The sequence below is a fragment of a genome, unplaced genomic scaffold (assembly GCF_019419815.1).
Source record: "Pyrus x bretschneideri cultivar Hongxiangsu unplaced genomic scaffold, Pyrus_bretschneideri_v1 Contig28, whole genome shotgun sequence".
In the NCBI taxonomy this organism is placed as follows: domain Eukaryota; kingdom Viridiplantae; phylum Streptophyta; class Magnoliopsida; order Rosales; family Rosaceae; genus Pyrus; species Pyrus x bretschneideri.
The window spans coordinates 4,328,107-4,342,641 of record NW_025999590.1 but is presented as its reverse complement, the minus strand read 5'-3'; the positions used below and the strand labels follow the sequence as shown (position 1 = coordinate 4,342,641).

The window sequence follows — 14,535 nt, the reverse complement described above, 5'->3', positions numbered from 1 at the left end:
TCGTAGGCTGGAGCAAGTAGGCTTGGGACAATCACGAAATTTGAACATGTTAACGTTGTTCAAACCTTCAAGTAAAGTCAATGTCAAATCTCTCACGCGTCTAATCGTATTTGACCCCCGCCCAATTTCATGCCTCAAAGGGATCTCTTCTATCAAATCCACATAATGCACCAATCAGAACCTTTGAAATTTGATCAAACAACTACGAACAAGAGGTCTTTTAAAAGTTATAATAACTTTAGTTGTTGGATCAAATTTGAAAGCCTAAATTTGTGGATTTGGTGGCCTATTATGTTAAAATGGTAGTTACATAATGGGGCCCTCAACAAGGGAGGCAATGGCCCAATTGCTTCATTGGGCTATGTAGAAGGGCGAGGCCTTATGCTTAGCCCAGGCTGGGACAAAATAGCAGAGCAAGTACAAGTATTAATAACATAGCAAAAATGCATTCCTCGTCATTAATATGTTTGCTCGCAGTAATTGTGACCTCTCGGGTTCTGCTCTTCTCTTTTCGTTTTTATTCGTTGATTCTGTTTAATTTATTCAATGAAAAAATTGAGAAAAAAAATGGTCGAGTGCTAGAAAATAAAGAGTGCGAAAATCATTTCTCAATATCAGTTCTACTTGATTTATAAGTGAAAGGAATTGTAAGTCTGAAAAATTGATCCAAAACACAGTACCAAACATGAATTTTCTCTTACATTAATCGAGAAGTTCATGAATAGATGAATCCTAACAGTTATGTATTAGTATATTTGTACGTCAAATAATATCGATACATTTCTGTTTGGTTGACAACGAAACATAAGCCCGAAAGAAAAGGAAAGATTATATAAAAATATCACGAACCCATGAGACCCCAACTACATCTGCAACTAGCAATCGATGACAAGAAAGAGCATGCTCAAAAAAGACTGAATCCAAACTGCATGACAAACCTCCGGCTATACCTGTATTTTGTACGTTTGTCACACTCGTACCCCGTTCGAAAATAATTTCTATGTATACAAAAATTGTACAAACGACGGCAGTGCATCACTCGTCCTCCTCGCTGAGCAATGCAAATGAGAAGGGATAGAATTTGTAACCGGAGCCCTCATAAAACTTGTTCTGGAACTCCACCCAGTGAAGCCTCAAGGCATGTAAGAATGCACTCAAGGTCTCCATCACTAGCAGCACTCCGACTGTCGCGCATGTAAAGACGATTATGCCAACGATCAGAATGATCACATTGTTGTACCTGTAGTGATTCCGAAACCATTCATTACTCCGATAATTTGAGGTCTCGACTTCTGTGACGAACGAAAGATGAGTAAAACTGTGAAAGAACTTACCCCCAGGCTAGAAGTAGAACCTTGTCGTAAAATACACTGGACAACTCCGAATGAGCTAAGCTGAAGAAGGCAAAACAAGGGCAAACAAGACGATGTAATATGTGAACCGTACTGAGTTAGATGCCTAATTATGCTTCAAGTCGATGCTATTAGATGGTTGTAAGTTGTTATTCACTCACCTGAGTGCCCATAAACGTAGATATGAAGCTGTATTAGACACCGCTCCAAGCACAAATTCTATGGTATGTATGAGTTGGTGTACGAAGACCTCGGTGAATTCAAATTCCTCATGACCAGGCAAACTTGGGTGGTGCTCCTCGTCAAGAGGGTCCTCGCCGCTGTGAAGCAGTGAGTAGGATTGACCTTGGTGCCTCTGAGAGAGGTAATAGGCCAAAAGAGAAAGACGAAAAAGAATAAATGCAAAGTATAGAGACTGTAGGACACAAGAAACAGATGTTGAGATATGATAAGACTTTAGTTTCAAGTTTACCTCCTCATGCTGTTTCTTCAAGAAATAAGGCTTTGGAAACAGCATCCATGGTACAGCAACAAGAGCCGATAGCAGTAACAAAATCTGTAATTAAACACACGGAAAAAGAAAAAAAAATTGTTAGGAATAGTGTCACTCTTTCGTACTGATTGAGAAATTTTACAGCATAATTGAAGAAGAACAAACCTGAAGGAATCTTTGCCCCCAAAAAAGCTGATTTTCACCGAGGTTGTCAGTAGGACTCAGGAACATGTATATCATTACATGATACAAATCGGCTTGTGAACCAGTGCACCATTTCACAATAATTAGGAGAGAAAGGTAGCCAAACAGGCTGTTTAAAAATATCATCTGAGGAACAAATTGGTACCTAAAAGAATAAGGTTAGGTTGTCAACATTAAGAGAGTAACTCATAATCTTACACATGCATTCTCCGAAAGAGAGTGAACAAGATAGAGGAGAAGAAATACATATCAAGTTTCACATTTAAGGTGGACGGGCATGTCATGCGAGATATACGATATCCCAAACAGTCACACTAGAGATGCTTTATAGGAAGTATGATACACATAAAGATAATTCTTTTTTTTTTTTTCTTTCTTTTTGCGCGGAGAGATAAAAGATAAAGATAATTCAATTTCAACCACACACTGATGGAAATTCCTACTCCTATATATATATATGCATATATTAATGCAAGATCGAGGTTGAGTAGTATAGCTTACCAGATATTCAGTTTATCCGCAAAGAATTTTGCATTAAAGTAACTCAAAACAATTCCAAGATTCATCTGGGCTACTCCAAGTAGGATTGACATCTTCATCTTCAATGAGTTAAGAAATGGTAACTCAGATCGAGAACCATGCCATTTGGGATCCACACCAAACGGATAAGTGTCACGAACCTTAGTCAAACCAACTGTAGTAGCGTCTCTGCCACAAAAAAGAAACCCAAGTTTAATCAACTCAAATGGGATTGAGAGACCACACATATGTTAAGGATCTCAGGCTGATTGTGTACCTACAAGACGGGTCACGGCACCCATAGGCAGATTTCCCAAATAACTCAAATGGGACCGAAAAGAATTCATTATATATCAGTCCTGTGTAAATTGAGAACAGCGCCATCATCATAATAATATAACGGCCACCAAATGTCATTTCTACGATGTCCCCAAGTTTCTGTTGTCAACAAATCGAGTTAATAGAACCGCGTGAAAGTTAAAAGAAGCAAATAGTCTGTCTACGGTCACAAAGCCATGCAGCATTACCTGGCTAGCAAACTTCCTCTCCCGGATTATGAAATAGAGTGATGCCAGCAACAAGCAAATACCATGTCCCCAATCTCCAAACATTACAGCAAAAAGGAAAGGGAATGTGATAATGGTGTATACGCCTGGATTAGCCTCCTGATACTTGGCGACCCTGTGAGGATGATACATTAGACAAATTCTTCCCGAAATGATCTCATTCGGAAACATGAGTTGTGCAGTCTAAAGTAAAATAACTTAAGTAGGTTAGGAAATGGTCTTCCTTTCTGTTTAATGGAAGAGAAGGAAGACAAAAGGTAAAGAACTATAAAAATTATGTTTTACCATTATAAACAGGTTAAAAGAAATAAACAGGTAATTCCCAAACTTCCCCAAAAGACCTCACCCTCCCCCCTCTGCCACCCCTGCTCTCAGTCTACCAACTATCATGATCCTCCTACCGAGCATAGAGCAACACCTTGTATAGGCATAACTTGCAAAATGACTCACCCGTATGCATCAACAATTTCTTGAAAAGCAGAAGTGAATTTGTTTGTGCAGAAATATGTCGGTGGCGGTTCCTTTGTATGCAAAACCTGGAATATGGCGCCAAGTTGAGAGTTGCTATCTAAGGATGCCCGCTGCAGCACGTTTTGAATCTGTGAAACATCAAGCCTATGTTAATTGACAAATTCTTCAAACATACCTTGCATTTGCAAATGATTCATGCCAAGTTTTAGCATTGAATACAATTTTGGAAAGTGTTACAGGATAAAGATCAAACCTGGTTTGAAGCATATACAGGACACCAACCTTCTGCAACAAGACACATTCTACTCACATCAATGCTTAGCATGTTTAACGTATGGTAAATGGATTTTTCCTTCTTCACCTATCGAGGCATAAAGGAATAAAACTCACCGATCAAACAAAACTAAACTCATTGACTATGAAATACAAATATGAAAGGAGAATTAGTAGCTAGATGCATAAGTATTTGGAATAACAAACCAGAAGGTTCCACTGCTCATATTGATGGCCAATTGTCTGTAATAAACTGCTCCTGTGCAACAATCCAGCATCTATTGTAGTCTTCAGCTCTGAAAGTTTTCCAGACACCTAGAAATTAAAGTGGTTATAGAATTCAGAATTCAGATTACAGAACGAGTCAGTGACTGTAATTAAAGACGGACACACTCATCTCTTATTGAGCACAAAGTTTGATATTTTAATGATAATAAATCCAGACTATTTAAACTCAACATTTAAGGAAATCCCCTGTATAAAAGATATACACATACACACATTAATACAAACGGAAATTTTGAATCTAAACATAATTAAGTTGTGGTAAAGTAAAGCTGTTGATTCCACATATAGAGGTAAGAATACTGCATACCTCGTTAATCATCTGAAATTGTTTTCCCAAGTCATCTGTAAATGGGTAACGGTTTGCTCCAAAAGCTTCACATATTTTCAGAATTTTGTTCTTTGCCCTTTCTCCAGAATAGAAGATGATAAACACATTTTTCTCAACCTGAAATATATTAACTCGTTAATTTCCCGAAAAGAAAAAAAAAAGTATTCAATCATCCTGCAGGAAGACAATGATATCTAGGCATACTAGGATTCACAACATGAAAAAAGTACAGCATGGAGCAGGATTAACAATCATCTGTGCGAGTGCACTTCCACAATAAGTAAAATAAGACGGACAGTTCACAAAAGATATATATGAACATGAAATAGTTATGTTATTGAGTTAACCTTATCTCCTGACACAGGATCAACGACACGGTCATTGACCACAGCCTGCTTCAGAAACACATTACCCCTGGTTGCACGAAACAGAATCCTTTCAAAAGCCATCGATTTTTCTCTTGGAACAAGACCGCTAATAGATCCGAGCTTAACATGCTTTGATGGGTCTGTTGTCATTTCCTACAACAGAAAATACCTAAGCATCAGTCAAAGGATATGATAAAAGAATTTCATCTTAAACGAAACAAATGAAACCAAAAACTACAAATCTGCACTTGTTCGAGTAATAATGGACTGTCGATGGATCTTTCCGTACTATGCTGCACTTCAAGTTCTCTCCGCAGAGCTGCAGCAGTGCTTTGAGCTGAATTAAAAAACTCGCCAGCCTGAAACGAGTAAACAAGTTGAGTTCACTTTATGGATCACATGAAGGAAATCAATGACACAATAACAAATAATTACAAATGAATAAGTTAAGTTGCAGAATTTTTCATGACCGCAACAAACTAAAATGTAAACAACCCTCTCATAGAACTAACTGCAATTACAGTAAAACAAGCCATACCTTCTGCAGAACAAGTTTATATTCTAACAATTCACTGTAAGTGCGTTGTAATTGCTCGTTGTTCGCATTAATTTCTAACAGCTCGGCTTCAAGTTCACCAAGTTTAACCTAGCAAAGGGGGAAAATGATTCAATGTAGACCACAGAAAACTCAAAATATCAACTCAAGTACTGAAACTACCTCCAAGTTATCGAGATCGATGTCATTGCTAATCATGGACCTTGTTGAGGGAGACAAGCCAGCCTTGTTCATTTGTTCCTTGAAGAACCGTAACCTCCGAGCCATTTCACCACACCGTTTGATCTGCATCACACAATTTCAAATCCACAAACAAGATTTTCAGATCAACCATATTTTTTGCAAATCTACTCACAAAACCACAGATACCACGGCAATTAATCGCCGATTCCAAATTCCACATCCAATTATTTTCTGATAACACATTATTTCATATCGTATGAAATTAAATTGGTTCATTAATTCAAAAAATAAAAAATCAACGAACCTGAGTGGCGTATGTTCGCTGGAACGGGCTTTTTTCCGCATTGAGCTGCAAAAACAAAACAAAAAATCCAAAAAATGAACAGAAAATAAAAAATAAAAAAATTGAAAGGAGAAAGAGGAAATGCGAGAGCAACGATTACGTCTTTGAATTGAAAGAGGCCGAGATCGCCGAGGTAGGAGATGGCGTGGCGAGACGACTCGATCGGAATGATGAGTTGCACTAACTGCATTGGCTCCGACCGCAGCAGATCCATTGTCGGACAGCACCCTCCTCCCGCCGCTTCCGTCGTCCCCATTTTCCCGGCAAATTTTCACAAATCTGTTATTTTCTCTCTGGGTTCTTCAAACGTCAAACTGTTTTATTTTTCTTATTTATTTATTTCTGCGTCGTATACCGCACACCTACCGTTTTTTCCTTTTTTCAAACCTTTTACTTTACGTTGCGGCGTCGTTTTAACTTTGACGTGGCGCGGTGGGCGCTCTCTGGATCACATAGGCGGGGCAGCTGAAACGCAGCGTTTCGTGGAAGATCAGATAAATACTTGCATCTGGTATTGGTGGTAATTGTCAACGTCGCAATCACGTTTTTATTCTGATTCATAGGTTGACTTGGACTCTTCGATCAGTCAATTGGAGCCCATGAATGTCGGTGGCCCAAGTTTAATTTCATGACTTAAAAGCCCCTTCAAATTGGATTTCGCACTGATTCCATTAGCAGGGTCCAGGCCCACTACAATTGGCTACAATTTTGAATTTTAATTATTTTGTGGCTATATTGCCAAAGAATGTAAAAAAATAAATAATCATTTCAAAACTTCTTTGGTAAATAGATCTGTATTTAGTCAAGCTGCCTAAAATAGTATGCTTTTTTTTTTTTTTTTTAACAAACGATAATGTCTATAGAGGTTGGAGAGTGGTGTAAGCCTCACAACGACGTTTAAATTCACCTTTGACGAGAACTGAACCTAACACCTCTCACTTACAAGTAAAAAAAATACCACTAGACCGTAATAGTGCATTTTCCCTTACCACCCATGTATGAATCGTTTCCTTATAATTTAGATGAATTTTGTACTGACAATCTTATTCTGAAACTAGGGTTTTCTATATGAGAAAAACCCATCCTTCCCAATAAAATTTCTACTAAAAAAAAAAACATTTTTATGATATGTAAGATAAGAGACTTTAAACTCAACCAAAACTCTGAAAAAAAAAAATTCATTAAACATCTTAACATAAAAATGGTGGATGCAATACATTTGAAAAACATTTGTGTCGAGTACATTTCTTTAGTAGTGTTCTTGTAATATAAGTGTGCTGAATTGAATGTTAATAAGAGGAGTGTATTCAGTTGGGATTTTGAGGAATTTTGATGAATTTTATAAATTATGAATCCTGATGGAGTTTAATTAATTTTCATGAATTTTTTTTAGTGAATTCTCTCAAAGAAGATGTGAGATTTGTGAATGTTTAAAATTCACTATAAAATCTCTCTAATTCCCTCGAATTCCTCAATTTTTTAAAACCCTATCAATTTATAATTCAATACACCTAAACTTTCAAAGAATGACTTAAAATCATAATTTTTGTTTTCAAACAAACGATATTATCTACACTAAGGGGAATGGAGTATGTTTAACCTCACAATGGGCTAGCAATAATGTGGTTCAAATTCACCTTTGGCGAGAATCGAATCTAAGACCTCTCACTAACAAGTGAAGAGAAATACTACTAGACCGTAATATTAAATAGCGACTTAAAATCATAATTGAATACCCCTGAATTTGTAAAAAGAATTAAAGACTAAAAGAAAATCATGTATTGGTCCGGGCAAATCCATATGTAAAATAGGAGATAAATAAATAGAAATGTTTTTCATGACCTTATTGAGATCCGACCAGAAATTTTTATTTTTTATTTTTTATGATTTTTGAGCAATTCCTAATTTAATCCTAAGTAAATAAATACTAAGGGACATGAATAAATGTAGATAGGCACAAAGTAAACATTTTGATTATACTAGTGAGCCTCCGTTTGGATGAAAGTTGCACTCTTCATAATTTAGATCCAATAAAGTTATCTCTTTTCGCTAGACATTAAAATGATAAACACACACCATTTTTCACATCCTTGTTTAATATTAAGAGAAATTAGGATGCAATCCCTAACCACCAAAATCATTTGATTGAAATCCTATTGATTTTAAATTTTTGATCAAAGTCCTTCTACTTTATACACATTAACATATTTACATTTAAAACTTTATGCCATCCATAAATGTAATTAATTCATTTCTTTACAAAATTTCATAAGATTAGTGAGAACTAATCAATTCCTACATATCAGGCAAAACAAAATATGTTTTTGTACATAGATTTTTATTTCATTTATATCTTAGTTTGAATTCAAGTTATTTCTTTAATGGGTACATGTGAATTTAAATGTACCCATTGATGCATTTGGGATATTTGTACCCATAAAATTGTTATGGTTTTTCTGGACTTGTTACATATACAATTTTTATAACGTGTATATTTGAGTTCCACGTTACAATTGATACATTCTTTCTCACAATTCCTTTGTTAGGGTACAATTACAGTGGGTACATATAAATCCGAGATAATATTATAGATGGGTACAAAGATGAACACAAAAGGCAGGTTTAATTTGCACTTACTATGTAGAAAGCCAAAAGAAAATTTTGGTTCATGGGTACAAAGATTGAAACATAAACAATTGTAACACAAATATACTACAATTAACGGTGTTATGATTTTGTACTCTGCAACTTTTGGATTGCTTGGGTGATTTTACAGAAGACAATTGTGTGTGGGTTCTAGTTGGCTAGGTTGTACCCACTAGTAAGCAGTGCAGATTATTTCAAATTCGAAAATCAAATTAAACTCATATTTGGTGTGCCTGATATCACTAATATGTGATATAAATTTGGGATAATTTGGAGGTCTTAGTGGAAAGGTTGTAATTTAAGGTGCACATATGTTCATCGTTAAGATGAGCTAGCAAAATGTAATTTATCACAATGTAATAAATAGAGGACTTGAATTAAAGTTTTTAAACTAATAAGATGTGAGTCTATAATATATGATCAAGTGGGACCGGAAACTAAGTGTCCCTTAATATTATTTGTTGCTTTTGATGGTAAAAAACAAAGAGAGATGTATGAGAAGTTAAAATACGTGCGTGCAAATCATTAAAAAGCAAAACAATGATCTCTCTTCATTGGCCCCTAAGTAGATTTGCATAAGTGGTGGATTGCCATAGGATATTATTCTTTAATTCACTGCGTTCCAAGTTCAAACATAATCACTCTTACTATAAATTAAAGAATTGTTATTAGCACTTTAAAAATCTCATTTGACATTCCACATTTTTTATAATTAGAAAGAAAAATACATTTGTGAGGAGCGTAGAATAAAATTTTCAGAATGCTAATAACAGTTTCCTAAATTAAAATAGATATCACTTGTAATAAAACAGATTTACAAAAATGGAATTGTTATTAGCACTCCAAAAATCTCATTCTACACTCCAGACTTTCTATATTGGGAAAGAAAAATACATAAAGTGTAGAATAAAATTTTTAAAGTGCCAATAACACTTATCTTACAAAAATTGTAAATAATTAAATGCAAAATCGAAAGTAAGATGCCTTGAAGTCAGGGCCGGCGGGATTGAGGATGATGGCAGGCGTTATGGCCTTCTTGTAAACAAAAACAATCACAAGGATTAGCAGGAGCACCGCAAGTACATACAGATTACATACATACATATCCTATGTATATTCTCACAGTCACACACTGACTGCAACAGAAAACCTAGCAGTAGCAGCTATATATACGTAGCGGTAGCAGACGCGGATGTGTTCTGGACCACCGTCGTAGTTAAACCGCAATCCGCATGCGGCCTGGCCACAACCCTACGCTCCGCCTAGCCCTGCTCACCCTATATCTATATATAATATATAATAATCAAATATTATATATATATATGTATATATTAGGAGGAAGAAATGATAAACCCTAGCTGCATTTGTTCCACTAGATGATCTCATAAATTCTACAAGGGTTTTTTTTTTTTTTTTTTTTTTTTTTCCATCTACGTAGCTAGATAGAGAAAAGCGGAGGGATATGGATAAAGAGATGGGGATGGACTACGTGCACACGGCAGAGAGCTACAACTCGATATCATGCCCATTTCGTGTCCCCTAATTAGCGATGTGATCGCTATTCTGCTCGACCGCTTTATGTGCTTCAACGGCCGAGCGGGTGAGGTAAGTTTTCAAAAGCGGATGTCCACCTCTTTGCATTCAAGTTTGAGTCTTTTTTTTGTGCAAAGTAATATAATTTAGACTTTTGTTCTATCAATAGAAATCTTGAAAAATAAGTTCCGCACACACTTTTCAGTCTCTTTTTACGTACCCTTTGTCACATCCTAAGTCTGCTCCACCACCATAGCACGATATTGTGCTCTTTGGGCCCTGACGACGTCCTCATGGTTTTGTTTCTGTGAATTCACACGAGAACTTCCCAGTGGGTCACCCATCATGGGATTGCTCTCGTGCGCTACTCGCTTAACTTTGGAGTTTCCATGAAACCTGAAGCCAGTGAGCTCTCAAAATGCCTCGTGCTAGGTAGGGATGAGAATATAATCACTCTCCTGGGCGATGTGGGATCTTACAATCCACCCCCCTTTAGGGGCCCGACGTCCTCGTCGGCACACCACGGCCAGGGTTAGACTCTGATACCAAATTGTCACACCCCAAGCCTGCTCCACCACCATAGCACGATATTGTCTGCTTTGGGCTCCGACGACGCCCTCACGGTTTTGTTTCTGGGAACTCACACGAGAACTTCCCAGTGGGTCACCCATCATGGGATTGCTCTCACGCGCTACTCGCTTAACTTGGGAGTTCTCATGGAACCCGAAGCCAGTGAGCTCCCAAAAGGCCTCGTGCTAGGTAGGGATGAGAATATACATATAAGGATCACTCCCCTGGACGATGTGAGATCTTACACCCTTGTTGCGTGTAAATTATCCTTTAATTGATTCAATTTGAAAATAAAATAACTCATGAGCCTATAACGTTTCCCTTACTATTTATTTTTCTCTTGTGCATGCAGGGATCCATATTTAAAATTTACTAATAGGGAGACTACTAGTACAGTAGTTCTTATATAGACCCCACATACATCACTGGTTACTATTAAACACGCATCTCTCTCTCTCTCTCTCTCTCTCTTACCGCGAGCCCTAATTGACTCGTGATGATCTGATAATTCTGAGCACAAAGCCAGAAAATAAGGGTGATTGATTGCATACATAGTAGTAGTGCAGTTTTAGGTCAGTAAAGTCAAGCGAGAAAGACACCCGGAGAATTTAAATGAAAAAGTAATTAGCAGTACGTATAAGTCCTCGATCAAACCTTCGTTCAACTTATGTGGGTCAATACAAATACTGTTTATTCGTTCCATCTTGATGTGTCAATGTTTTCAAATTTCAAATACAATTGATTTCAGTGATCTCGATATCAGTTTGGTGGCTAATTAAGTTTCCTCTAGTCAGTCCGAGCGTTGGAAGGCCAGGCTGTTGTAACAGTATGACGACTTAGTCCTCGTTCAAATTAATTGTTTTGCATAAATCTGAACTTAGCTAAGTTGATTAGAACTACGTACTTTTCTTGTGCACCTAAGTTGAAATCATCTTTTCTCTATAACTAAGATAAATTTAATGTACAATATGGTTAATCGAAGATAAAGATTGAAAACTGTAAGCATTACCCCAAGCTAATAAGGATTTCACATTGTGAGGGTCACATGAGAAACATTTATCGTACGCAGTTTTATCTTTACTTTACAAATATACTGTTTTCAAAACTCGAATTTGTAACATTTCAGTCACAAAAATACAATATTTTCGTTGTACAAAATTTGTTTTTATAAATTCAGAAATTAAAAATCTTGACGTACGAGATTTGGGAAATCAAATCATAGATACATATAGTCTGACTGCCTATGTCTCCGCTCCGTGTTAACAATCTGATCAACCAAATCCCTTTTTCCTTCCACGGTTGTTTGACCGTGATCATTTATATATATATATATATATATATATCCGTGTGTGTGTGTGTGTATACTTATATACGTATATCTAGCCTTAGATTTGACATTTTAGGTTATACATGAAACAACCTTTCTTTTTCTACATTTTGCTGAGCTAAACAAAGACCCGTCAAATACTAAACGGGAGGGTCAACAACTAGGGTTCATCTTTTTTCCTGATGCATAAAGTGAGACACTGCTAGGTTAAACTAGTTCTAGGGTTTACACAGATCTAACCTTAAAGATTATAGGTCAAAAGTACAATAACTACATCTAAACGTTAAGATCTCGAAATATCCACCATAGAATTTTCTATATTCTTATATATAAGTAATATTCATTCCAGAACTATAAATTGCGGGTGAAAGAATCTTATGAAGAAGCACATCCTCTTTAACCAATACACATATGGCCACATTGCGGGGTGGATGGAAATAGGGAGCAAGATGGTCCTAAAACCACTCGAGTTTGGAAAATATACATGTGAAGGTCTTCTGATAACCTTCCGAATGTTTGGTACGGTTTTTTTTTTTTGTACCTACTAAATATTTGATGTAATGCATGCATGCTAAGTATATCTCAACATGTTGCGTCAACAACACTCGACAAATTCTTTCAATATCACTTATCAGATTACTTCGGCGTATGCCGATATCTGTTAATAAGTGCACAACAAGTCATCCAAGTGAATAAACTGATTTTTCTTTTCGTGCTCGGATCCTATCTAAAAAACTTGCATTTAGTTTAAATTCTAAATCCTCCACTGCCCACATTTACCTAGTACTTCCCCCTTCAATAATCAAAAATATTTGTTATCTTTATTATGACATCCAAACGCTACCAATTATATATGCATGCTTACCTCCTTAATTAGTTTTTTTTTTTTTTTTAAATAAATACCCAAACACGAAAGAAAATCATAAATAAATGAATAAATAAACACATATACATAAGAAATTGATCATCATCATCAAGTGTACGTATATATAACAAGGCTATAATGTTTTAAATCGGACGGTGGAGGATGCGGTTGCACAAGTTAGGGTCAGAAAAACTATACAAAACAAGGGAAATTTTGGGGTAAGCTTTATGTTCCCTTCGTGATTACCAAATGCAGCAGTCTATGGAAGCGTCATTAAAGATCCTATTGAATCATGCATGCGATTTTGTACCTCAGCCTATATCCCCACTATATAGCTATATACATACATATATAAATAATCAAGATCCTCTCTGAATTTTCTCTTTGAATTTTCAAGTTCGAAGCTTCCGTACCCAAAAATTTGGGCCGTTCAAAGGCATATAGAGAGATCCGAATTCTTGATTTGTGTGAGGCACGTAAGCCAATAGAATCAACAAATGAGGGTTGTAGGGTTTTAAATAGTGGTTCGGATCTCTTGATCACAGAATAAAAAAGGATCTCAAATATTTGTAAATAAACACATCACATGCACACACTTTCAGAGTTTAAGCTGCATTAAACATTAAGAGCTAATGCCCAGCAATTAAGCTGGCTGGATATATAGGTCTTTCCCTGTTTCCCATGCATGTCACATCGATCCACGCTTGTCAATTTCAAGTGCCCAAATTATGCAGTTTTGCAGGCAAGTAGTTGGCGTTAATGCCTTTGTAATTATCCTTATACGTAGCTAACTAATTAAAGGATTTGTGCTCATCATACAGATAACAGTTCTACACACACAAACACACAGAAGAGAGAGACAGAGATAGAGTTTATCTTTCCGGAGTAGGGAAATGCCTACCCTGCCATTTGTCAATGCATGCGCATTTTGAAAGCCCTTCGAAGGAGGGGAATAACGTATATAGAACGAGTTCACTGCTGTCGTGATGTCACGATCCAATAATACACTGACATATGGAAGGTTCTTTTCACATAGTGTTGTATTAGTGAACCGAAACACCATTATGTTAGTAAATCTATTCTATGTAAAATTTTCTCTAAAAATAGATGTAAAGTATGAAACTTACCTACATTTTTCGAGACGTCACTGTGACATCTCAAACTAATAACAAAATGTCATGTGTAACTTTTAACACAACATGATTAATTCGAAACACTAGAGTTTAATATGAGTCATTTTTCTAGACCTAGATCTTCCATGTCATTCCATCCTTTCGTTCTCCCTTTCTTTTTGTTTTACAGTACTTGATGAATTTGGTAGGACCGAAAAGATCAAAACAGGAAAGAATTTAAATTCAGAATATTGTTTAGGTAACCAAACACGAAACCTAGTAATTCATCCGGCAAGGGAACGGATAAACTGGAAAAGCGGTTTCGAGTTCACCGCCACTCAGAAAACCCAGATATGATAACACTACTCATATCTAATCACTAATCTAATTAAGATTTAATTAAACTAATTAAACTGGTCAACCAAATAACACATAACATAAAACATGATCATAAACAAACAATTTATATGCAATGCGCACATATCCAAATGCATGCTGCACAAAACAAGTAACCAAACCACACACAAAAACCCCACGA

General features: G+C 36.3%; 1 protein-coding gene across 1 annotated transcript; it reads right to left on the bottom strand.

Annotated features, from left to right (window-relative positions):
• Nucleotides 1-722: 722 nt before the first annotated feature.
• On the bottom strand, nt 723-6,284 carry LOC125479292 (V-type proton ATPase subunit a3-like). The gene is made up of 18 exons (XM_048588458.1): nt 6,045-6,284; nt 5,906-5,950; nt 5,581-5,703; nt 5,401-5,508; nt 5,111-5,221; nt 4,842-5,015; nt 4,474-4,611; nt 4,086-4,193; nt 3,859-3,966; nt 3,585-3,733; nt 3,096-3,249; nt 2,846-3,006; nt 2,551-2,757; nt 2,011-2,194; nt 1,825-1,908; nt 1,514-1,707; nt 1,335-1,394; nt 723-1,240 (listed from the first exon to the last, which is right to left on the bottom strand). The coding sequence occupies exons 1-18, from the start codon at nt 6,198-6,200 to the stop codon at nt 1,036-1,038; spliced, it is 2,469 nt and encodes an 822-aa protein (XP_048444415.1). The 5' UTR covers nt 6,201-6,284; the 3' UTR covers nt 723-1,035.
• Between the last annotated feature and the right edge of the window lie 8,251 nt (nt 6,285-14,535).

Bases quoted from the DNA above. Each gene is read 5' to 3' on its own strand.
- LOC125479292 (XM_048588458.1), bottom strand. From the start codon at position 6,200: ATGGGGACGACGGAAGCGGCGGGAGGAGGGTGCTGTCCGACAATGGAT. The intron at 5,016-5,110 runs GTGCAGATTTGT...TTTCTGTTGTAG, and splicing joins GTCCATTATTACTCGAACAA to GAAATGACAACAGACCCATC. The intron at 4,194-4,473 runs GTATGCAGTATT...TTTAATTTCTAG, and splicing joins AATTTCAGATGATTAACGAG to GTGTCTGGAAAACTTTCAGA.